The 22,808-nt window shown below is 44.8% G+C and overlaps 1 protein-coding gene and 1 non-coding gene across 4 annotated transcripts; both read right to left on the bottom strand.

Moving 5' to 3' along the window:
• Positions 1–1,369: 1,369 nt before the first annotated feature.
• On the bottom strand, positions 1,370–7,039 carry utp4 (UTP4 small subunit processome component). Of its 3 annotated transcripts, none has more exons than XM_035525814.2 (17): positions 6,922–7,018; positions 6,786–6,816; positions 6,508–6,680; positions 6,237–6,425; positions 5,823–5,997; positions 5,361–5,572; positions 4,766–4,937; positions 4,581–4,672; positions 4,386–4,482; positions 4,199–4,263; positions 3,998–4,117; positions 3,690–3,846; positions 3,480–3,586; positions 2,969–3,064; positions 2,192–2,377; positions 1,787–1,897; positions 1,370–1,614 (listed from the first exon to the last, which is right to left on the bottom strand). In XM_035525814.2, exons 3-17 carry the CDS (start codon positions 6,664–6,666, stop codon positions 1,498–1,500), a joined length of 2,055 nt encoding a protein of 684 aa, XP_035381707.1. In that variant the 5' UTR covers positions 6,667–6,680; positions 6,786–6,816; positions 6,922–7,018; the 3' UTR covers positions 1,370–1,497. The 3 variants fall into 3 exon arrangements, with proteins under 3 accessions (XP_035381707.1, XP_026885165.2, XP_026885164.2); XM_027029364.3 differs by having other exon boundaries at positions 6,786–6,843; positions 6,922–6,994; XM_027029363.3 differs by lacking the exon at positions 6,786–6,816 and having other exon boundaries at positions 6,922–7,039.
• A 13,025-nt stretch (positions 7,040–20,064) lies between these two features.
• On the bottom strand, positions 20,065–20,259 carry LOC113589632 (U2 spliceosomal RNA). The gene has a single exon (XR_003412009.1). It is a non-coding gene; the product is annotated as a U2 spliceosomal RNA (small nuclear RNA).
• Positions 20,260–22,808: the final 2,549 nt, after the last annotated feature.

Genomic DNA, 22,808 nt, shown 5'->3' with positions numbered 1-22,808 from the left:
TGCAAATTAAACCTGAGGCATAAAAAGCAAACCACAGATCCTCCTCAGTAAGCCCTGGTCTCCCCGGACCAGAGGCCACGAGTCCAAGACACAAAACATGGGAACTCCACACACACACCCGTATACTACTTGCACACAAACATTTACAATTCCACTTACAGTTTCAAAATCCTGAGGAAAATATGTCCACATATTAAGCTGACGCCCATGTTTCAGGCTCTAATTGCAATTAAACTAAAATTTTCAGTTCCAGGATGAGTCTCTTATACAAACCTGATGACTGCTTTGCACAGCGTGCACTGTCCTTTAGTATGAGCTCATGGCCAGACATGGACAAACAGTGCAGGGCTGTTCAAAGCACTTTCATGGTTATGTTCAGTAACTGTTTTGGCCATTTCACATGGTGCCGTAATAAAATTTGGGAACACAATGCAGAGAAACCGCAGCACTGTTGCAACTTTGCAAAGTACCTTGCAATGTACTAAACCACTTTAGAGAGGTGAGGTGAGGTGGTGAGAGTCTGTCCTGGATAGATAAACCTCACGATTTATCGAAACACCTACCACATCCCCACCAGAAGCATCTGGGATTGTTTACTGTCTATTTGTGTACTGTGACCAAACAAATGCTAATTCACAGGAGGGTGTATAGCAGCGTTAAGAGCATGTCGAGGTAACTGGTCTTGACCCTCCTGAGACACACTGTGCTCAGAATACACACCCACACAAGTTATGGTGGCCTGGAAGGACAATAAACCACTTTAAAAAAAAAACAAAAACAAAAACAAAAACAAAACCACACACCATCCAAACCTGAGCTGCAATATTATTCTGTGTATTACCAACAAAATATCCCAAACATTTTTCTGCTGTCTACTCATGATCTTTCAAAGAGCAGGCTTATTCCCCCCCCCCCCCAAAAATAATTGTATCATGTGAAATAATAACCTCTCCTGGAATGACTTTGGTCTTTTATCCTAGAGAATCAGCATCACAGGGCATGATGGGAAAATGAGGTGGAGAATCGGATATAATTCTGCAGATACCAGATATCAGATTCAACCCTGCAGATACCACAGATATCAGACACATTTAGTCACAAACTACTAAACTTGATTCCCCAGGTGTCCCTGCTGAACAATGGTCGTTTGGTTGTGTTGATTAGGATGCAAGATGTGCAGAAGATTCAGTGGTTTTTGGCTTTTAAAACGTTTGTCATACTGTGGAGCAAATTTGTTTCAGGAATGTCCCATGAGTCAAACACTAGCAGCAAACATTTTGACTACAGATGAACATTTAAGCTGTGTGTGGAGTCAATGCCTCAGTAACACGACCTACCGAATAACCAAATCAATGCCAACACCACAGTGTGTTTCTTACAGCAAATATTTATTACTGTATCAAATAGTCATTGCAAAGCATAGGAAGGAGAAGGTTAACTATATCACACACACACACACACACACACACACACACACACACACACACACACACACACTTATGTGGCAAACTTCTTCTGTCTCACTGGTGGAGGCAGCTGAGCAGTAATGTCCAGCAGGGGGCGCTCTATCACCACCAACGACTGATCTTCCAGAAGCTCCACAAACAGCAGCTCCTGCAGGAGGGAGAAGAGTTTCACCACCACCGCAGGAACCAGAACCCCATCAGGGCCAAGGAGGGCGGGACAAAGAATCCAAGACTTTCAGAAGAACATCCCAGAGGAGTGATGAAGAGCAAGTTTGTGAAAGGTACTATGTAAATTTAACTTAACACTACCAACAACTCACCTTGAAGGTCTTGCAGATTTTGAAAGCATGGCTGTGGGCCCGTCGCTCCTTCTCTGGGAGACTCCTCAGGGTCAGCTGGTTGACCAGCTGAGAATTCCTTTCAGGAAGAGGCTGGGAAGAGCGTTCATGTGAAGACAGGCAGTTATAGATGACTCGGACGACAACAGAGCACTTCACAACACCGTTGATACAAACTACTGAAACCGCAAAACACACACACTCCATCATCAAAAGGTTCAAAAAAATTGCCAGAATATAACAAACAAGCATAAGAGAGAGAGAGATAACCCAAAACAATAAAGGTCACCTAGTCAACTGATATACACAACTGTGCTGTATAAGGAAGTGTGTATGTCTAATGACAGTACACTGAAATTGCACTTTAGCGACTGAGGGCAGTCTCACCAGGGTTTGGTCGATGATGCAGAACATGTACATGTCGTGCAGAATGACGTGGGCAGGGTTTCTGGGACTGAAGGTCACATTGGTGACAGGTGTGTCTCTCTCCAGCCACTGGGGATGCAAGCCCTTCCTGTGTACCAGTCTGCTCCAGTCTGTGTACTGCTTCTGCTCTAGAGAGAACTCAAAGATCTGAGGAGACCACACACACACACACACACACACACACACACACACACACACACACCTCAGCTGACGCTCTATAGAGCACACTTTCTGGCATTTACATGCTTTGTGGTGATCGGATCACATTTGGATGTCCGTTCATGAAAAGCCAGATGTAAAACCCACCGACGCACTGCGACTGGATGATTCAAACCATATTCCGATGTGGTCAGATGGAACTGGATCACATCATTATAAGCGTAAACGGAGTGTGTGTTCTGTATCTGCACACAACTACACTAACGGAGCTGGACAGTGTATAATACAGCAGTCATAACTCGGTGAGGACCCATGTTTACAGTCGACGTACAGGAAGAAAACAGAAACGTGTGGTCTGATGTGCCTTTTACTCGGGAACGCAAGACCAGATCTCATCTGGTCGCAACGGTGGACCCGTTTTAGTGAAAAGTGTAAACAGAACCCAGCAAATAAATCCAGGTACAATCTAGACCCGAAGGATGTTAATGTCAGGTGTAAATTCAAGTCTACAAACATCAGTCTGGTTTTGTTTACTTGGCGTGCAGGCATGGCAAGGTGGATTGGGCAGGTGCCACCTACCTGCTGGTCGGCGTGTACCATAAACAGGTTGTTGGTAGCGGGATTGATGGACATGGCTGTGACCCCAGAGCTGTACACGGGCACAGTGCAGTAGGCCTGAACACACACGATAACAAGATCCAGAACACAGTGCTTAACTCTGCCATCTTGAGGTCAGCTGTGTAATCTGCAACACTGTCAGCATGGTATTCATGGCTGGATGTTTTAAACACAAGTAAACAATGTTTCAAATAAAAATAAACAGGTAAACAAATGAAATATGCAAAGAAATAAAAACTGTTTAACAGGAGACATTTTAAATAGTAAAAGATTTACAAGTAGAAAACATTCCATACTGAATACTAAAATTAATTCTGGTGAAACCTTATTAAAATATTTTAACTAAAACAAACTACAGAATAACAGTGTTGGCCGATAACATTAAAAGATGAACACATTAATAAAAGTCTCTAAAGTCCTACAGACTGGCAGGTCTCCAGTGACGTACACGATCAGCCTAACAGTTGCTCACCTTCCTTTTCTGCAGGTTGTACACCTGAACCTCATGGTCTGCATTTGCTGCTGCCAACCATTTCCCATCATCACTGGCTGTTAACAGGAGAATGGCCTGACCAGAGCCTAACACACACACACACACACACACACCACCGCAGATGGAGACACACTCCCACAGTACGAGAGGCAGATACTAAAAACTCTGGCCAGTTATAAGTCCTCTTACATGACTTGGGCTTGAGGGTACATACAAACGTGCACCCTGATTGGCTGAGAGCTAACACATGCACTGAGGAACAAGTGGAGGCCGTAAACAGGTAGGAGGAGTCTGAAGAGAAGCAAATCTGATTGGCTGAGCTGACGACCTTTGGAAGCTTCGACACCTACAAGAAAACAGGAAATAGTGTATCAAAGCAGGTTTCTCAGACTTAAGACTGTGGTTAAGAGACAGAAGGAACAGCCTGACATGAATCCATAGTCAACCCTGCCCGGACTGTGACTGCACATTCATGTCTTGTTAGTAGGGAGACTCACCTTAGTGATGCTGATGGTTTCGTCACATTGCAGCCTGTACAGTCTCAAATTGGTCACCGTGGAAACCACGACCCATCCCCCACACGGAGACAGTGCACTGCAGCAGATATGCTCCTCCCCCTTGGGTTCAAGTCAAAGAGACATGATGTGTTCACACGCTGGAACTCTCAGTGTATGAGGTGTGTGAAAAAAACAGCTCACCTTTGTTTTCAAATGCAACAGTTTCTCTGGTTTCCGTTTAATAGGTAAACTGCTCCCAGGGACCCCTGGAAAGACAGAGGAAGAACAAAGGGCATCGGCAAGATGCGGCTGCCCAGGATGGGTGCAGCAAGCTGGAGGGCGCGTGTCCCACGTGATGGGCGAGACAGAGGAGGAAGGTTCTACTCACCGGTTCCTTCACTCTCGCCCAGCCTCCAGAGTTCCAGGTGGATGCGGTGCTGGAACAGCAGAAGTCTTGCCGTTCTGGAACACGAAACCAGGCGTCTCTGCACAGCCACAGAAGCACACGCGTCACCACAGAACCGCCGGCCCGCTTCATTCTTTGAGCGGAACAAAACAATTCAGGGCAGGTGCCAGAACTCACGTGGGGGAAGTGGATCTTTCGCAGGGCTGAAGCAGAAGTCTTCACGTCGATTTTGTCCAAGAGAGGCCTCACCACCAACTGTGTGTCCATGCCTGAGGAGAGACGGCAGAAAATCTGTCAAATATTCACCCAACCACACGGAGAATAAACACTTCACCGAACAAACGGAAGAGCAGCAAACGCACCACCAGACACCACGGCTGTGTCGAGCTCCAACACGGCGCGCACATCATGTGTGTGGTTCTTGAACGTTCTGGTCTGGACCCACTCTTTGTCTTCCCTGCCAAGAACCACAGAGAGGTGCTGGAACTGGACCACAGTTCCTTCCGACGTTCCCGCCACAAGACTGGTCTCGTCCTGAAGACAGAATTATGTTGGCCATCACTTTCCTATTTTAACTGGGTCAGCTCAGTGTTGTCTGCTCCTGGTTGAGCACCAAATGAAACATGGACAACACTGCTGTTCACAGCAAGGCTAACGTCGGCCGACATCCGAGAACATCGTCCAAAAACAGAAAACAGGACCTCTCACAATTAATTTGTTTAGACATTAATTGATTAAAAAACAAAATGGATCTTTTTTTCTCCATGCTAGTCAACTCAAATGAAAACACAAGTGGCATTTTCCAGGTATCAGCCTTCACAGACTTCTGTGTGCAGCCAACCAGCCAGTGAGTAGAGACCAGTTTAGAGTTTAGACCAGTTTAGAGTTTAGACCAGTTTAGTTCATTTGTAAGACCAATGCCAACCACAAGTGCACATTAAAAAGTTAACCTCTCACCTGAGAGACCGATAATGCCAGAACGTCCCACTTGGTGACCTGGTGGTTTCTAATCAGTGTTCCAGTGTCTCCATCCCACACTTTAACATTCCCAGAAGAGTCTCCACTGACAATGGTGCCGTCCGAGAGGCAGACCACACTCCACACCACACACTCCTTAGACCGGGGTGCCCCAGTTCCACGTTCCACCAACAGCCTGTGGACTGACTGACCTGAGACACGAGACAAACGTAAGAAAATGTCGTGTGAGGTTACAGTGCCTGAGCCCACTTGTCTCTGATCCAGGATCAGCAGACGGTGAGAACACTGTAGAAACCTGGACATGTGGACATGACCTCAGAACATGGGCAGCCTCTCTGGGGTCAGGGTTCACCCTAACCCTCCTGATCACTACTAGGGTTTCCAACCAGCCAGCGTCCAGACACGTGAAGTGAGACACACGTGGACCTCGCTACAGCTCACCTGTGCCAGCGTCAAAGACCCAAATCACGCCTGCCATCCCAGCCACGAGCCGGGAGCCGGACGGATGCCAAGAGAGCGACAGGATTCGTCCTTTTTGCTTGGCCAAGTTCCTTTCAAACTGGATTCCATCATCACACACCTCAAACAGTTTCACAGTTCCATCTTCACAGCCCACCTGCACAACGAAGCACAACAGCGACACTCGTGACCAAAACAAAAATACAAAAGACTGATGCAAATGCACCAAACAGGACGTCTGGAAGTGTTCGCTCAGCCACCCAAAGGTCACTCGTATGTCCAGGTCACTGACTCAGAGGTGACGCTCACGATGACGCACGCCGGTGTGAGCGCCATCGACCGTCTCACACCGGCGTGCGCCGTTGCACAAGCGTGCGTGACGGCCGGTCGACTCACGGCCAGCCGGGTTCCCTGTGGGTTGCAGGTGAGGGTCCACACGGGCCCGCCGCTCGCGTCCAGCCTGTACTTCTCTCTGAGCTCCTGCATGTCATACTCCACCAGCTCTCCGTTCAGGCCCGCGCTGAACAGGCGCTGCCCCGCCCACGCGAGCGCCTCCGTGCCGCGCTGCTCGCGTCCCGGGATGACCTGTGGACGGCACGTGCCACTCTGATTAGCGCGCAGAAAGCAGCCCACATGTGCCGCACAGACCCGTGCGAACCCAGTCTACCTTCTCCTGGAACAGGTGGTCCGCGCGGTTTAGGATCTCCAGCGAACCGTCCGTGCGCGCCACGGCGATCTTCTGGCGCTGCGGCTGGAACGCCAGAGCGCGCACAGCGGAAGGCATGTAGTGGAAGAAGCGCACGCGGTGGACCGTAAACTCCCCCATCCTCGAGCTGGTACCTTGGGAAGTGACGCAGACACAGGGTTACTCGACCCGGCATGCACGCTCAGCTCGCGGTAGAGGTGCGAGGCGCGAGGAGGCAAGCTAGGCGAGCTCGTTCATACCGTTCTCGGGTCACGCGGGGTTGGCCGTCATCTAAAACACAAGGAGGACCAGCGCGAGCTGCGCCGTCAGTAAACACTCACGCGCGTTGTACGCAAACGTGTCCAACACAGAAACGTAAACGCAGGAGCCACTCACCTCCTCGCGCCGGTGTGTCTGACGATTCCAACTCTCAAGGCACGCGTTGATCTGCCGCGTGCGCCACGCTGAGGACCTGCGACCCGGAAGTAAACGAACGCACCACGAGTTTTCACAAAAGTCTTTTTCCCCTAAAATGAGCAAAAGAGTTTTAATCTTACGATTATAAACAGTGTTTTGGAACACACGAGTAAAACCTAGTTAAATAGTTTTTAAATAGTTTTTTATTAACCGAGAGTGGCATTTTTATTCTGAATTTTCATCAGATTCCCTTCAAAATAAAACCGATAAAATCACAAACCCCGGGAAGTACAAAGATTCCCAGAAAACACGTACAACAAATAAGGAATCAAACGTTTGTTTGTTTGCTTGTTTGTACATTTTCGAAGGAAACATATGCTGTGTCGGTTTTGAAATGTTACACAGTGACAAAATGAAGGTTAATTGTAGTGCTGTTTGTTGTGTCTGTTTTGAGATTTATTTTGGTGTTCCTTATTCCAAAAATACGGCAAATATGGAACAACTATATAACAAACCGTCGGTAATATACAGCGAAACGTTTAAATTGTGCTTGTTGTTGATTTGATCAATTTGTCTAATTTGTTCATTTGTTCATTTCAGGTTAAACATTGTCAGCACAAGGGGGCAGTATCACATCACCTACAGCTCCTCAGTATATTTACATTTACACGTTTAGCTGATCAGTTTATCCAACACAGTTTGAGTTATTGATGGTTAAGGGCCTTGCTCAGGGGCCAAACAGTGGCAACCTTCTGATTGCTAGTCGAGTACCTTCACCACTGATGTTGTAATGTAATTAACCATTACATTTATATACATTGAAAGCATTTTTTTCTTTACTTAAATGACATCAAATGTTTTAACGTTTAGTAGGCTGATAATGAATGATTTCCTTCCCTTTCTCTGCAGACAGCATGTGTAGCTTGTGTTCACAATAAATTTGCTGTTAGTAATTTCTTATATTTTTTTCCTTTTTACACTTTGTTGTAAACAAACGTCTCTCTGGGTGATACATACTGGATATTCAGATAAAACACACATCACAGAGAAAAAAATACTGAATCAGACCTGAGCCTTCTAAATATTAGAAACCAGAAATACTGAATCAGATCAGAGCCTTCTAAATATTAGAAACCAGAAATACTGAATCAGACCAGAGCCTGTGAGGTCCGTTAACATCACTGAGCAGCTGAGAGTGTGGAGTTCCTCAGTTAGCTGCATTTCTGATGTCTCTGCAGGTAAAAACATCTTTTAGTTTGGGGTTAATTTGATTTCGTTTTATGAGTCTGACGTGAAGAACAAATTTTTAACAAAACATTATTCTTAGCAACTGAATAATTTTAGGAATGATTCCATTTTAATACACTATGTAATGGGGTCATGAAAGTGTGCGTGTGCCTGTGTGTCTGTGTGCTCATGTGTCTCTGTGTTTGTGTGTCTGTTTGTTTGTGTGTCTGTGTGCTCGTGTGTCTGTGTGCTTGTGTGTCTCTGTGTTTGTGTGTCTGTTTGTTTGTGTGTCTGTGTGTCTGTTTGCTCGTGTGTCTCTGTGTTTGTTTGTGTGTCTCTGTGTTTCTGTGTTTGTGTGTCTTTGTTTGTGTGTCTGTGTGTCTGTTTGCTCGTGTGTCTGTGTGCTCCTGTGTCTCTGTGTTTCTGTGTCTATCCCCTGGAGATCTTTGTGGTTTTAAATGAAAAATTAGTTTTTTATATATGTGTGATTCTAATGTGGGAACTGTCCACCCTGCATGGCTGTTTATATTCTCAGTGTGCATGTGTTTCATCACTTGAAGAATCACATAAATACTTGTATTGTTTTCTCACTTTGCCTTGTAACTGTAGTCTCTGATAGATTATAATGCCACAATGGATATAACTGTGTGTCTGTGTGTTTGTGTTTGTGTGTTTGTGTGTCTGTGTGTCTGTGTGTTTGTGTGTTTGTGTGTACATACATGGAAAAATATTATTCTGCCTGTTGAAGATGCTGCGTATTGTTTGTCTGATAGACAGAAACTGATCATAGTTTTCTGAGTCACTGTGTGTGTGCCATTATCATGTCCTGCTGACGTGTATCGTAAGACATATATTATCCTTCTGTATCTCGGTCTACTTCTATCTTCTGGAGTGTGTTTTACACAGCAGAAATTGTTGTAGCCTTTGAGCAGAACAAAAAGGAGAGATTCGTCTGTCCCAGTACTGTCAGTGCAGTGCAGCTCTGTGTGTGTGTGAGTGCGTGTGTGTGAGTGCGTGTGTGTGAGTGCGTGTGTGTGAGTGCGTGTGTGTGAGTGCGTGTGTGTGCGTGCGTGTGTGTGTGAGTGCGTGTGTGTGAGTGCGTGTGTGTGTGTGTGAGTGCGTGTGTGTGTGTGTGAGTGTGTGTGTGTGTGTGTGTGTGTGTGTGTAATTGTACTCTCTACCCATTCTGAGTCACCTCGCTCCAGTGCAGGTTATATGAAACTGGGTCATGTTTCCATATTTCCTGGTTGCAGTGATGTGCTGCTCAGAGAGGATTGTGGGTAGATGGATGAGAAAATGTGAGGGTTTCACTGACTGCAGATTTAAACACAGCACAGAGCAGCAAGAACATTACACACACACACACACACACACACACAGACACACAGACAGACACACACACACACACACACACACACACACACACACACACACACACACACACACACACATATATGCACCAAGAAATACACAACCTTTCTACAGCTTAGTGTGTCAGAGATTAGTCTGTAGGTGGAGGTTGGTGTATGTGGGTGGAGGTTGGTGTGTGTAGGGGGAAGGTTGGTTTGTTTACATGGAGGTTAGTGTGTTTGGGAATGTTGGTATGTGTAGGTGGAGGTTGGTGAGTGTAGCTGGAGGTTGGTGTGTGTGTGTGTGTGTGTGGAGGCTAGTGTGTGTGTGTAGGTGGAGGTTGGTGTGTGTGGGTGGAGGTGGAGGTAGGTGGGTGTAGGTGGAGGTTGGTGTGTGTGGGTAGAAGTTGGTGTGTGTAGCTGCTCAGCTGCTGGTGCTCGTATGCTAGTGAGAGGTTCAGCCTTTCACCTAATGCTGATCATGACTGACAGTCTGGACCAGGCCAATCACACTTTATCCCAGTGAACTCCAGGAATTGTTATTCTAAGGACCGTTACTATGGCTCTCATCCGGTATTAACTGGCAACCATGTCACTGTGTTCTTGTGGTAGACCGTGCCCCACCACCCTGGTGGCCAGGACGGCTGCAGAGATGAGCCGCTTCCCTGCTGGGTTCAGAGCCCAGTGGGCTCATTGTTCTAAAGGGCCATGTGATGATGGAGTGATGGATATAGATAGATATAGATGGAGTGATGGATATAGATGGATATAGATGGATATAGATGGAGTGATGGATATAGATGGATATAGATGGAGTGATGGATATAGATGGAGTAATGGATATAGATGGAGTGATGGATATAAATGGATATAGATGGATATAGATGGAGTGATGGATATAGATGGAGTGATGGATATAGATGGATATAGATGGTAGAGGCTCAAACACACATTTAGACAACTTCAGAAGCCCCAGAGACCACTTTGCTCCTGCAGAGGATTTTCCCTACAGAGTCTTTGGGTGGGTGTTAAAAACAGCAACTTTTAAGGGCTCTGCTGAGAAAAGTCAGACTTTTACAGCTACTGTTAGGGGGACTGCTTGGGGTCTGTCTGAGTCTGTCTGTAGTTTGTGTGGGTCTGTCTGGGGTTTTTCTGTGGTCTGTCTGTGGTTCATCTGGGGTTTGTCTGGGATCTATTTGCAGTTTACCTGGTGGTAATGTTGCCCAGCATCTGATACTGTGACTCCACTCTGTCCTGATGACCTATAACACCCTGGCTGTGAAGTCACAGCTGTCTCGCGTAACTAAAGACATAAAGTGCATATAAGACCATAAGACCATAAGACCGTGAGATCATAAGACCATAAGACCATGAGACCATAAGACCGTGAGATCATAAGACCATAAGACCATAAGCTCATAATATCATAAGGCCATAAGAATGAGACCATGAGATCATGAGACTATGAGACCATAAGACTATAAGACTATATGACCATGAGACCATGAGATCATAAGACCATAAGATCATAACATCATAAGACCATAAGACCATGAGACCATCTGGAAAACATCTGGAAAATCATCCTGGAAAATATCCATCAAAACTGAAGAATTGTGAAGTGATTTAGTTTATATGTTTAGTTTATTATTATTTGTTTAGATGATTGTGAAGAGCAGTTTGGTGGAATAACATTTAATTAATTCCCCACAATGATAATTCAATAGGTGAAATGAGAATTCAGCAACAATAAATACACACACACAGACATGCACACACATGTACATAGACACACACACACACACACACACACACACACACATGCATGTACATACACATACACATGTACTTACACATACAAATGCATGTTCACACTATAAGTGTGTATGTGTGTGTGAGAGAGAGAGAGAGAGTAAGTAAGTGTGAGTGTGTGTGCTAATTCTTTTTTATGCTGAAAATCTAAGAGTGAGGATGTGGTATTGGGTGTTTATAGGGACTGATGAAAGATAATACCAGTATGATATTGCATGTCATGGAGTTATATATCGTCACAGAATGCTCGCCTTCCACAAGTCACGTGGTTTGGCCCACGACGTGCAGTGGGAGGATCTTCGTTTGTGGCCACACCTGTACACGCCTGCACCTTGTCTTGTCTATATGTATTTAAACCCGTGTCAGTGTGTGCAGTGTTGTTGGTCATTGTCGATGTAGTGTGTGTAGCTCTATGTATCAGTCTATGTTTGTGTAATATGTAATATAGAAGTGTTTAGTGTGCTTACATTCATTGTTTGTGTTTATATGTGAGTGCCTCTTTAGTCCTCTGTTTTATCTTAATAAATGTTCATCCACATCGCTGGAGGCTGTGCGTCCCGCCCTTTGGGCCACCACGCGTTACATATATAAATCATGCATAATGTATTATATATTATATATCATATATGAGCTGTGCAATGGATCACACAGTATCTTGGCGGGTATTCAGTATATCTCTGGTATTCAGTATATCTCTGGTGTTGAGTATCTCTATGGTGTTGAGTATCTCTCTGGTGTTCAGTATATCTCTGGTGTTGAGTATCTCTCTGGTGTTCAGTATCTTAAGATAGGCCCTGTCTTACCCTCCTGCTGACGTGGACAGCTCCAGCTCCTGTTCGCTGTCTTGTCCTGTTTCATTTGGGTCTCAAACCTTCAATTATGTAACTGATTCCAGACCAGCGGTTCCTTGCTGCAGAGCCTGAGGTCATGCAGCACTCAGCAGGGCTGTTTCCTGTCTGAGGAGCAGCGTCGGTTGGTGCAGGACTTCACCAGCTCCGCCCAAACTATTCTCAGACAGAGGCTGAGGTCGGCTTATTGCATTTGTTCATTTAATACGTAACTTGAATTAACTTGAAAAAAATCATAATCTTATAAGTTAACTTCTTTAGCTTTAGATGAAACTGGATCACCTCACAAGAGGAGAGGCGAGGAGAGGTGAGGAGAGGTGAGGAATAATCTGGTGCGGTCTGGTGTGGTGCGGTCTGGTCTGGTCTGCTCTGGTCTGGACTGGTACAGTCTGGTGCGGTCTGGTCTGGTCTGGTCTGGTCTGGTACAGTCTGGTCTGGTCTGGTCTGGTACAGTCTGGTCTGGTGCGGTCTGGTCTGGTCTGGTCTGGTCTGGTTTAGGCAGACATCTCTCCCTTTCTACTCTCTCTGTCCACATGACGCTGCTGTTTCCCTTCAGTCTGCAGCGTCGGCTCAAACCCAACACAGCGGGAGAGAGATTACAGACGTCACCCACTGTTCCACTGTCAGACTGCAGAGCAGAGAGCAACACACACTCACACACACACACACACACACACACACACACACACACACACACACACACTCATAAACACACACACAGACACACACACACACACACACTCACACACACAGACTCACAGACACACACACACACTCACAGACACACACACACACACACTCATAAACACACACACAGACACACACACTCACACACACACACACACACTCATAAACACACACACACACACAGACACACACACACACACACACTCACACACACACACACACTCACAGACACACACACACACTCAAACACACACACACACTCACACACACACACACTCATAAACACACACACACACTCTCACACACACACACTCATAAACACACACACACACACACACTCACACACACACACACACACACACACAGACAGACATACACACGGACACACAGACATACACAGACACACACAGACACACACAGACACACACTCACACGCACGCACACACACACACACACACACACACACACACACACACACACACACACACACACACACACACAGACACATACACACACACACACACAGAGGCTGTTAGGAGAGGATCCAGATGATGAAGGATTTCTAACAATCTTCAGCTGTGAGTTCTGTGTGTTATTACCACTCACCGTCGTCCTAGAGTTACACACCACGTAGCTTTCAGAGTCCATCCATCGTCAGCAGGACGAGCTCAAACACTTCGCTGTGTGTCCCTCAGAGTGGCTGTTATGATGGGAGCAACACAGTCAGAAGTAGTGTTAGTGTTAGTGTTAGTAGTGTTAGTGTTAGTGGTGGTAGGATTAGTTTTAGTGGCAGTAGTGTTAATGGTGGTAGGTTTAGTGTCAGTGGTGGTAGGATCAGTGTTAGCGGCGGTAGTGTTAGTGTTGGTGGTGATAGGGTTAGTGTTAGTGGTGGTAGGATTTGTGTTAGTGGCGGTAGTGTTAGTGGTGGTAGAGTTATGGTTAATCTTAGAGAGGGTAGGGTTAATGTTAGTGTTAGTGGTGGTAGGATTTGTGTTAGTGGTGGTAGTGTTAGTGTTAGTGGTGGTAGGATTAGTGTTAGTGGTGGTAGAGTTATGGTTAATCTTAGAGAGGGTAGGGTTAATGTTAGTGTTAGCCGTGGTAGGGTTAGTTTTAGTGCTGGAAATTCAGGGAATTCCTAAACCCTGAACTTATGGTTGATATCATACTGTGCTGTGAACCATCTGTGAGTGATTTTAACACACCTATTTACCTCTTAAAATGAATCATACACACACTCACAGAAGCTCAAGTCCAGTCAGTCGTACAGAACACAGATGACTCTGTTACACAGGAATGTTGTGGTGGCATGTACACCACCACTTTATCAGAGGTATAGATAGAGCTCCTACAACGCCGGAAGGTCCTATCTAACATAACCACCTAGAGTTACGTACTTGTCATCTGGTTTGACATTTTCAACAGTATCAGCCCACAGTGAACACAGTGTAATGTTGTCATTACTGAAACAGCCCACAGTGAACACAGTGTAATGTTATCATTACTGAAATAGCCCACAGTGAACACAGTGTAATGTTGTCATTACTGAAACAGCCCACAGTGAACACAGTGTAATGTTGTCATTACTGAAACAGCCCACAGTGAACACAGTGTAATGTTGTCATTACTGAAACAGCCCACAGTGAACACAGTGTAATGTTATCATTACTGAAACAGCCCACAGTGAACACAGTGTAATGATGTCATTACTGAAACAGCCCACAGTGAACACAGTGTAATGTTATCATTACTGAAATAGCCCACAGTGAACACAGTGTAATGTTGTCATTACTGAAACAGCCCACAGTGAACACAGTGTAATGTTGTCATTACTGAAATAGCCCACAGTGTAATGTTGTCATTACTGAAACAGCCCACAGTGAACACAGTGTAATGTTATCATTACTGAAATAGCCCACAGTGAACAGTGTAATGTTATCATTACTGAAACAGCCCACAGTGAACACAGTGTAATGTTATCATTACTGAAATAGCCCACAGTGAACACAGTGTAATGTTGTCATTACTGAAACAGCCCACAGTGAACACAGTGTAATGTTGTCATTACTGAAACAGCCCACAGTGAACAAAGTGTAATGTTGTCATTACTGAAACAGCCCACAGTGAACACAGTGTAATGTTGTCATTATTGAAACAGCCCACAGTGAACACAGTGTAATGTTATCATTACTGAAATAGCCCACAGTGAACACAGTGTAATGTTGTCATTACTGAAACAGCCCACAGTGAACACAGTGTAATGTTATCATTACTGAAATAGCCCACAGTGAACACAGTGTAATGTTGTCATTACTGAAACAGCCCACAGTGAACACAGTGTAATGCTGTCATTATTGAAACAGCCCACAGTGAACACAGTGCAATGTTGTCATTACTGAAACAGCCCACAGTGAACACAGTGTAATGTTATCATTACTGAAACAGCCCACAGTGAACACAGTGTAATGTTATCATTACTGAAATAGCCCACAGTGAACACAGTGTAATGTTGTCATTACTGAAACAGCCAACAGTGAACACAATGTAATGTTATCATTACTGAAATAGCCCACAGTGAACACAGTGTAATGTTGTCATTACTGAAACAGCCCACAGTGAACACAGTGTAATGTTGTCATTACTGAAACAGCCCACAGTGAACACAGTGTAATGTTATCATTACTGAAATAGCCCACAGTGAACACAGTGTAATGTTGTCATTACTGAAACAGCCCACAGTGAACACAGTGTAATGCTGTCATTATTGAAACAGCCCACAGTGAACACAGTGCAATGTTGTCATTACTGAAACAGCCCACAGTGAACACAGTGTAATGTTATCATTACTGAAACAGCCCACAGTGAACACAGTGTAATGTTATCATTACTGAAATAGCCCACAGTGAACACAGTGTAATGTTGTCATTACTGAAACAGCCAACAGTGAACACAGTGTAATGTTATCATTACTGAAATAGCCCACAGTGAACACAGTGTAATGTTATCATTACTGAAATAGCCCACAGTGAACACAGTGTAATGTTGTCATTACTGAAACAGCCCACAGTGAACACAGTGTAATGTTATCATTACTGAAATAGCCCACAGTGAACACAGTGTAATGTTGTCATTACTGAAACAGCCCACAGTGAACACAGTGTAATGCTGTCATTATTGAAACAGCCCACAGTGAACACAGTGTAATGTTGTCATTACTGAAACAGCCCACAGTGAACAGTGTAATGTTATCATTACTGAAACAGCCCACAGTGAACACAGTGTAATGTTATCATTACTGAAATAGCCCACAGTGAACACAGTGTAATGTTGTCATTACTGAAACAGCCCACAGTGAACACAGTGTAATGTTATCATTACTGAAATAGCCCACAGTGAACACAGTGTAATGTTGTCATTACTGAAACAGCCCACAGTGAACACAGTGTAATGTTGTCATTACTGAAATAGCCCACAGTGAACACAGTGTAATGTTGTCATTACTGAAACAGCCCACAGTGAACACAGTGTAATGTTGTCATTACTGAAACAGCCCACAGTGAATACAGTGTAATGTTATCATTACTGAAATAGCCCACAGTGAACACAGTGTAATGTTGTCATTACTGAAACAGCCCACAGTGAACACAGTGTAATGCTGTCATTATTGAAACAGCCCACAGTGAACACAGTGTAATGTTGTCATTACTGAAACAGCCCACAGTGAACAGTGTAATGTTATCATTACTGAAACAGCCCACAGTGAACACAGTGTAATGTTATCATTACTGAAATAGCCCACAGTGAACACAGTGTAATGTTGTCATTACTGAAACAGCCCACAGTGAACACAGTGTAATGTTGTCATTACTGAAATAGCCCACAGTGAACACAGTGTAATGTTGTCATTACTGAAACAGCCCACAGTGAACACAGTGTAATGTTGTCATTACTGAAACAGCCCACAGTGAATACAGTGTAATGTTATCATTACTGAAATAGCCCACAGTGAACACAGTGTAATGTTGTCATTACTGAAATAGCCCACAGTGAACACAGTGTAATGTTATCATTACTGAAATAGCCCACAGTGAACACAGTGTAACGTTGTCATTACTGAAACAGCCCACAGTGAACACAGTGTAATGTTGTCATTACTGAAACAGCCCACAGTGAACACAGTGTAACGCTGTCATTACTGAAACAGCCCACAGTGAACACAGTGTAACGTTATCATTACTGAAATAGCCCACAGTGAACACAGTGTAATGTTGTCATTACTGAAACAGCCCACAGTGAACACAGTGTAATGTTATCATTACTGAAACAGCCCACAGTGAACACAGTGTAATGTTGTCATTACTGAAACAGCCCACAGTGAACACAGTGTAACGCTGTCATTACTGAAACAGCCCACAGTGAACACAGTGTAATGTTGTCATTACTGAAACAGCCCACAGTGAACACAGTGTAACGCTGTCATTACTGAAACAGCCCACAGTGAACACAGTGTAACGCTGTCATTACTGAAACAGCCCACAGTGAACACAGTGTAACGCTGTCATTACTGAAACAGCCCACAGTGAACACAGTGTAACGCTGTCATTACTGCATTCTTGGCAAGGCATGCTTGCCAGCAAATAAGTGTTATTAATATCTGCTATGAATTTCATTTCTTTTGTGAGTGTGCATGTGCGTATGTGTGTGTGAGTCGAGCGCAAATGTGTGTGTGTGTGTGTGTGTGTGTGTGTGTGTGTTTGTTCCCAGCCTTCTCCATTGCCGGAATGCTCTTGTGTTATTCCAGCAGCTGGATATAAAACTCCCAGCCGTTCAAGACTGAATGCTTCCTCCAGAATATGTTTACCAGGTTGATTAAACAGTGTGAGGAAAACAAAGAGGTGAAATGTTTCTGACATTATCCTATGATGGGAAATGTCGCTTTTTTTGGCTGTGAACTAAAATTTGTGTTTGGCTTGAAGGCTTGAAGAGAGCTTGGTGACATTGGCAGTAAAGAAAACCAAGGATGGCAGTTGGAGGTCTGTGTCTGGGGGTCTGTAGTTGGAGGTCTGTGTCTGGGGGTCTGTAGTTGGAGGTCTGTGTCTGGGGGTCTGTAACCGGAGGTCTGTGTCTTTAGTGGTGTGACGTAGGCAGCACAGAGGAAGTGAGGTAGAACAGACTTGTTCTTTATTATCCATTAGGATTTTAATAACACAAAACAACTCTAAATAGAACCTTCTTCATTGTAGCAGCATTGGGGTCTCATCCGCTGGTGCTCAGCACCAACCTGCAGGTGGCAGTGAGGAGCAGGTGATGTGAGCAGGGCAGGTTAGTGGTGCGTCCTTGTCTGGAGTGGGCGTGTCCCTCCCAGTAGGAGACCGGCCTACCGTGACAAGTGGGAGATCTGTAGTTGGAGGTCTGTGTCTGGATGTCTGTAGTTGGAGGTCTGTGTCTGGATGTCTGTAGTTGGAGGCTGATTTATGTTTATCTGAATATTTGCCGGCTGATCTCACTTTCATTCCTGTAGTAGAACGTGATTGTGTGTGAAATCTGCCATTGATTAAGTGGCCACATCTGGGAGCCTCGCTGCTCACGTGCAGCTCCGTCAGCAGGGAGATGTGGGAGGAACTGGCTGAGGTCCTACAATACTGTGGAACGTGAAGTAACGTGACGCGTGTTTCACATCTAGCGTCAGTAATGTGAAGTGTGTAGCGTGTTTCCCACCTGGGCGTCAGTAACGTGAAGAGTGTTTCACACCTGGTTCTGAGTTAGGATCTCAAACGTCCTCCTCATGCGAGGTGAATCACAGAATCAGGATCCAGACTCCTCTGATGGAGAGGGTGTGGGTCCATTTTATTTTGCTCATGAGTTTTGCTGGATGAGGTTCCTGAATGGAGCTTTTACTGCACTAATAACTGAAGTGTTGTTTCTATTCTGTGTCAAGGAACGTAGCTTTTTTAAAACCCCAGAAATGTCACAACCTCATAGTCAAGTCTGCAATATTCATGGAGCTGTGGACATAATGGCCGGCAGTGTCCCTGCTGGAGGAGGACGCTGTGTGTCTCTGGAGGAAGACAGACAGTAGCTGTCCTGCATGGTCCTGTTAGTGAGTGCTCCAGTGTCCCGTTGGCTGGGGACACACAGCAGTCAGAGTGGGGCTTGGCTCTATCTGTTTGCCTTTTGTGTTTTAGCTCATATTGAAAGAGGCTTCTTTGTATCTGGCTGAGATCACATGTCACAATATTTGAACAGCTGCAGTGTGTGTGTGTGTGTGTGTGTGTGTGTGTGTGTGTGTGTGTCTGTAAATGTACGTGACATTTCAACCTCACATCTTAACATTTGCTGCATTTGTTCATGCATTCTTGCTCATATACTAAATCTGATCTTTATACCACTGTAGAACTGTGCGCAGTGTTTTATCTGATCTTTACTGTTTTATCATGTATAGTTGGGTAAGAGTTCAATATTTTCAAGGAACAGGGCAGATTTAAAAACTGAAACTTCCAGCACCACTGAGCCACAGGGTTGGGAAGTGGGCAGAGCTTGTAGGCTGGCTGGGCTTTAGGGTCACTGGGTCACTGTTGGGTTGGAGGGTGAATCATAATTAGGGGCAGAAACAGAGTGTGAGCACATGACTGCAGGTCTCCAGAGGGGGTATGAGGGGGAGACATTTAGCAGAGCACAGTTCACAATTCAGGAAATACACAAAAGCTTGTCAGGCTGTCAGCTGGGCAGCATGTCTGTGCCAGTTAACTAACCCCTAACTAACCCCTAACTAACCCTTCACTTACCCCTAACTAATCCCCAACTAACCCTTCACTTACTCCTAACTAACCCCTATCTAATCCTTCACTAACCCCTAACTAACCCTTCACTAGCTCCTAACTAACCCCTAACTAACGCTAACTAACCGTTCACTAACCGCTAACTAACCACTAACTAACCCTTCACCAACCCTTGTCTAACCCCTAACTAACCCTTCACTAGTTCATGTGTAACAGTGACTCTTTTTTCAGTTCGTGGTACTTTGGTGGGGGCGCACATGACCCCTGTCGTGTTTTTTTACATCTAGGTGCTCATACTGAAGATTGGTCCATTCTGAACGAGTCCTAAATTTCTTCCTAGTGTGGAAAATATTGGTGCTGTTTTTGTGGGAAGAAGTTTGAACCTCCTGGATGCAGTAGTCAGTTGTGAAGGACATAAACCACTGAGCCACGGCTGCTCCAGGAGATCTGTGTTACCAGGTCAGCGTGGGGTGAGTGGGGCAAGTCCCTGTTCTAAAAACCCATTTAATATGAAGTCCTCTTATAGATGACATATCAGATATTACACTGATGAGAACAGATCCTACACTTGATCCTAGTGTTCAGTTCACCCCTACGCCAGGTTCCCAGGATAAAGGACCTGTTCTATAGAGGAATAAAGCTCAAGAAAAGGCTCTTATGGCAAATGGTTAACAGCAGCAGAGAACAGACTGCAAGACAGCACTTGTAAAGTTGTAAAGCAAGTAATGTTTATTTATATAGCACTTTTCATAGACATTGGTCACAAAGTGTTTTACAAAGAAACAAATCCAGAAAGCAGACCCACTCCCACGTTTGCATTTTTAAACACTTATACACCATAAGGCCTGGAGTTATGACGTAGGTTTGGTCAGCCTCCATCTGTCTCTTGTAGAAGAGCCAAACGTGACAACCTCCTGAAGTGCATCTCTCTCTCCCGCCAGGAAGCCCGAAGTGTGTGCAGTGTGTTCAGATTCGGAGCACAGAGATGGCGTCTCATGCAGGAATACAGATGTAGTTTAATATCATCGGGGAAATCCAAAGACGTTGTCACAGAACAAGCAGAGATCAAAACCCAGGTGGCAGGTGACAATTAAGAGCTGATATGACAGCGGAAAAGGAAAAACTAAAAGACAACAAAGAACCCGCCTCAGAAACAGATGATTAGACAAACAAGATTCCACACAGACTAACAGAACATAAGAGCTTATATAGGTGAAGACAAGGTATGGAAACGAGACTCAGCTGAAAGGACAGGAGGCTTGTGGGTAATGTAGCCCGTGGTAGTCAGCACATTACCATTAAATGGATCATCTCATGTGTCTCTGTGAATGTTAGGTGGAATTATGTGGAGGCTGAACAGCTGTGGGGGCGGGTCTTCTCAGTCTTTCACTCTTGGTTGTCTCTCTAATGTGCTCAGAGGTGTCACTACCTGTGTTAACTGTCAAGAGTGTTACCTCTTCTCACTCTTCACATTTGTGTGGCTGTTTAAAGGGGAAAAGCAAAACTTGATTTCGGACCTGTTTTCTTTCACCTGATGAGGCCACACAGACCAAAACATCAGGACTCTCCTAATGTGGTAGGGTAATACAGAGGAAGATGGGTTATAAAATAACACTATCTGCTACATTCCCATGGACTCTCATTCTTATTTACTATACACCTCCTCATGTTCAAGACCAGCAGTAACATCATCCATTACTTACAGCTCCAGAGAAGTCTGGCAATGTGGAATATTTTCATAACTGTGGGTTTCCTGGGGAAGTCAGAAATGTTGCTTTTGCACCTGGTTTTGTGTCTATAGAGAAATTACGACCAGTTTCTCTGGAAACCTTGTGTACTTCACTACAATTAGGAATGTCTCTACATATTACTGGGATGACCCGGGTGTTAACCAGCTTGTCTGCATTGCCTGTTTCAGTCTTTTAGTGGCTGGTATTTCTATATGAAAAATCACAGATGGACTCCTGACATAAACGCAGCCCTGTAATGAACTTCAGCCGTTTGGGTAGACAGGAGTCACACGTAGAGCGTGAAGTTCTGTGCTGATAGAGCTCTTCATCACATATCTGACCTCAGGCTACTGTCCCGAAGACAACGTGAACCAGAGCTACACAGTCTGACGTGAACCAGAGCTACACATCACAGCTGTGTGTAAACCAATCCTTGTCCTGCCCGTACCCAGTTAAAGGTCCTCTCACGCTGATCAATACTCACAAAACACTTGTTTCTTGACAGAGCAGGAGTTCAGCTATGGGATAAATCACTGTGTGGTCTTCTCTCCGTCCCTGCGTGCTGTTACCACGCCTGTCCTCCATTACGATGCTGAAGCAGTGACAATAGAAAGATTGTGAGGCGTAAAGCTCGGTGCCAGCCTCCAGCTTACCAGTTCAGGGCAGTCACGCATGGGCAGGAAGCCTTTACAAATGAACAGCTTAGGAAGGTGTTGTATCCTTTAAGAATACTGAACAATGAAAATATGAAAATCTGACCAGCTATAATTGGCTACAAAACACAATGAAAGGTGTTTGGAATATTGTCTGTTTAGGACATTTTGTCATAGAACAAGTCTGAGCTCAAGGGCGATAAACGCGTGAGCCGACCACACTTTCAGTAAAGCAGTTATAGTCTGAGGAGTGAAGAGTTGGAGATACAGTGGCAAGGAGAGAATCTAATAACTAAGAGATACAGTGCAGCATACAGTATATATATTGTGGTCCTGCTAAGTGTGCAGTCATGTTATTGCTGTGTGCTCAGTGGCCTGTGACAGACTCGTAATAGCCCTGCTTGTTAAAGGGACTGTGAGTATCATTACTAAAGCCTTTTACAAGCTTCTGTATTGACCCAGAGGCGGGACTCACTCCCTAAATCATCTCAGGCTACAGGAAGCACTCTCGCTCAGATGAGGGAGGAGTGAGTCTCTCTCTCTGCCTCATCCTCTATCTCAGCTCACACAAACAGCAGCCACCTTGCATGGATTATCACTGCACTGATGTGTTTGTGTTGGCATGGATTATCACTGCAATGATGTGTTTGTGTTGGCATGGATTATCACTGCAATGATGTGTTTGTCCTGTGCAGGGTAATATTTTATTGCGCGTTCATTTAAAGTCAAGTCCTCTAGACAGTGACATATTCATATAAGCTAATGGGTTTTGGAGTTTTATTGT

Source organism: Electrophorus electricus, chromosome 6, assembly GCF_041902795.1.
Source record: "Electrophorus electricus isolate QZ-2024a chromosome 6, ASM4190279v1, whole genome shotgun sequence".
Taxonomy (NCBI): domain Eukaryota; kingdom Metazoa; phylum Chordata; class Actinopteri; order Gymnotiformes; family Gymnotidae; genus Electrophorus; species Electrophorus electricus.
The sequence above is the reverse complement of the archived record's forward strand: the minus strand, read 5'-3'. Positions and strand labels throughout refer to the sequence as shown.

Excerpts from the sequence above, each read along its gene's own strand:
- utp4 (XM_027029363.3), bottom strand. The coding sequence starts at position 6,666 with ATGGGGGAGTTTACGGTCCACCGCGTGCGCTTCTTCCACTACATGCCT. Across the intron at positions 5,573-5,822 it reads GGTCTTTGACGCTGGCACAG|GTCAGTCAGTCCACAGGCTG; the intron begins GTGAGCTGTAGC and ends CTCGTGTCTCAG. Across the intron at positions 4,118-4,198 it reads TGTTGCATTTGAAAACAAAG|GGGGAGGAGCATATCTGCTG; the intron begins GTGAGCTGTTTT and ends CTTGAACCCAAG.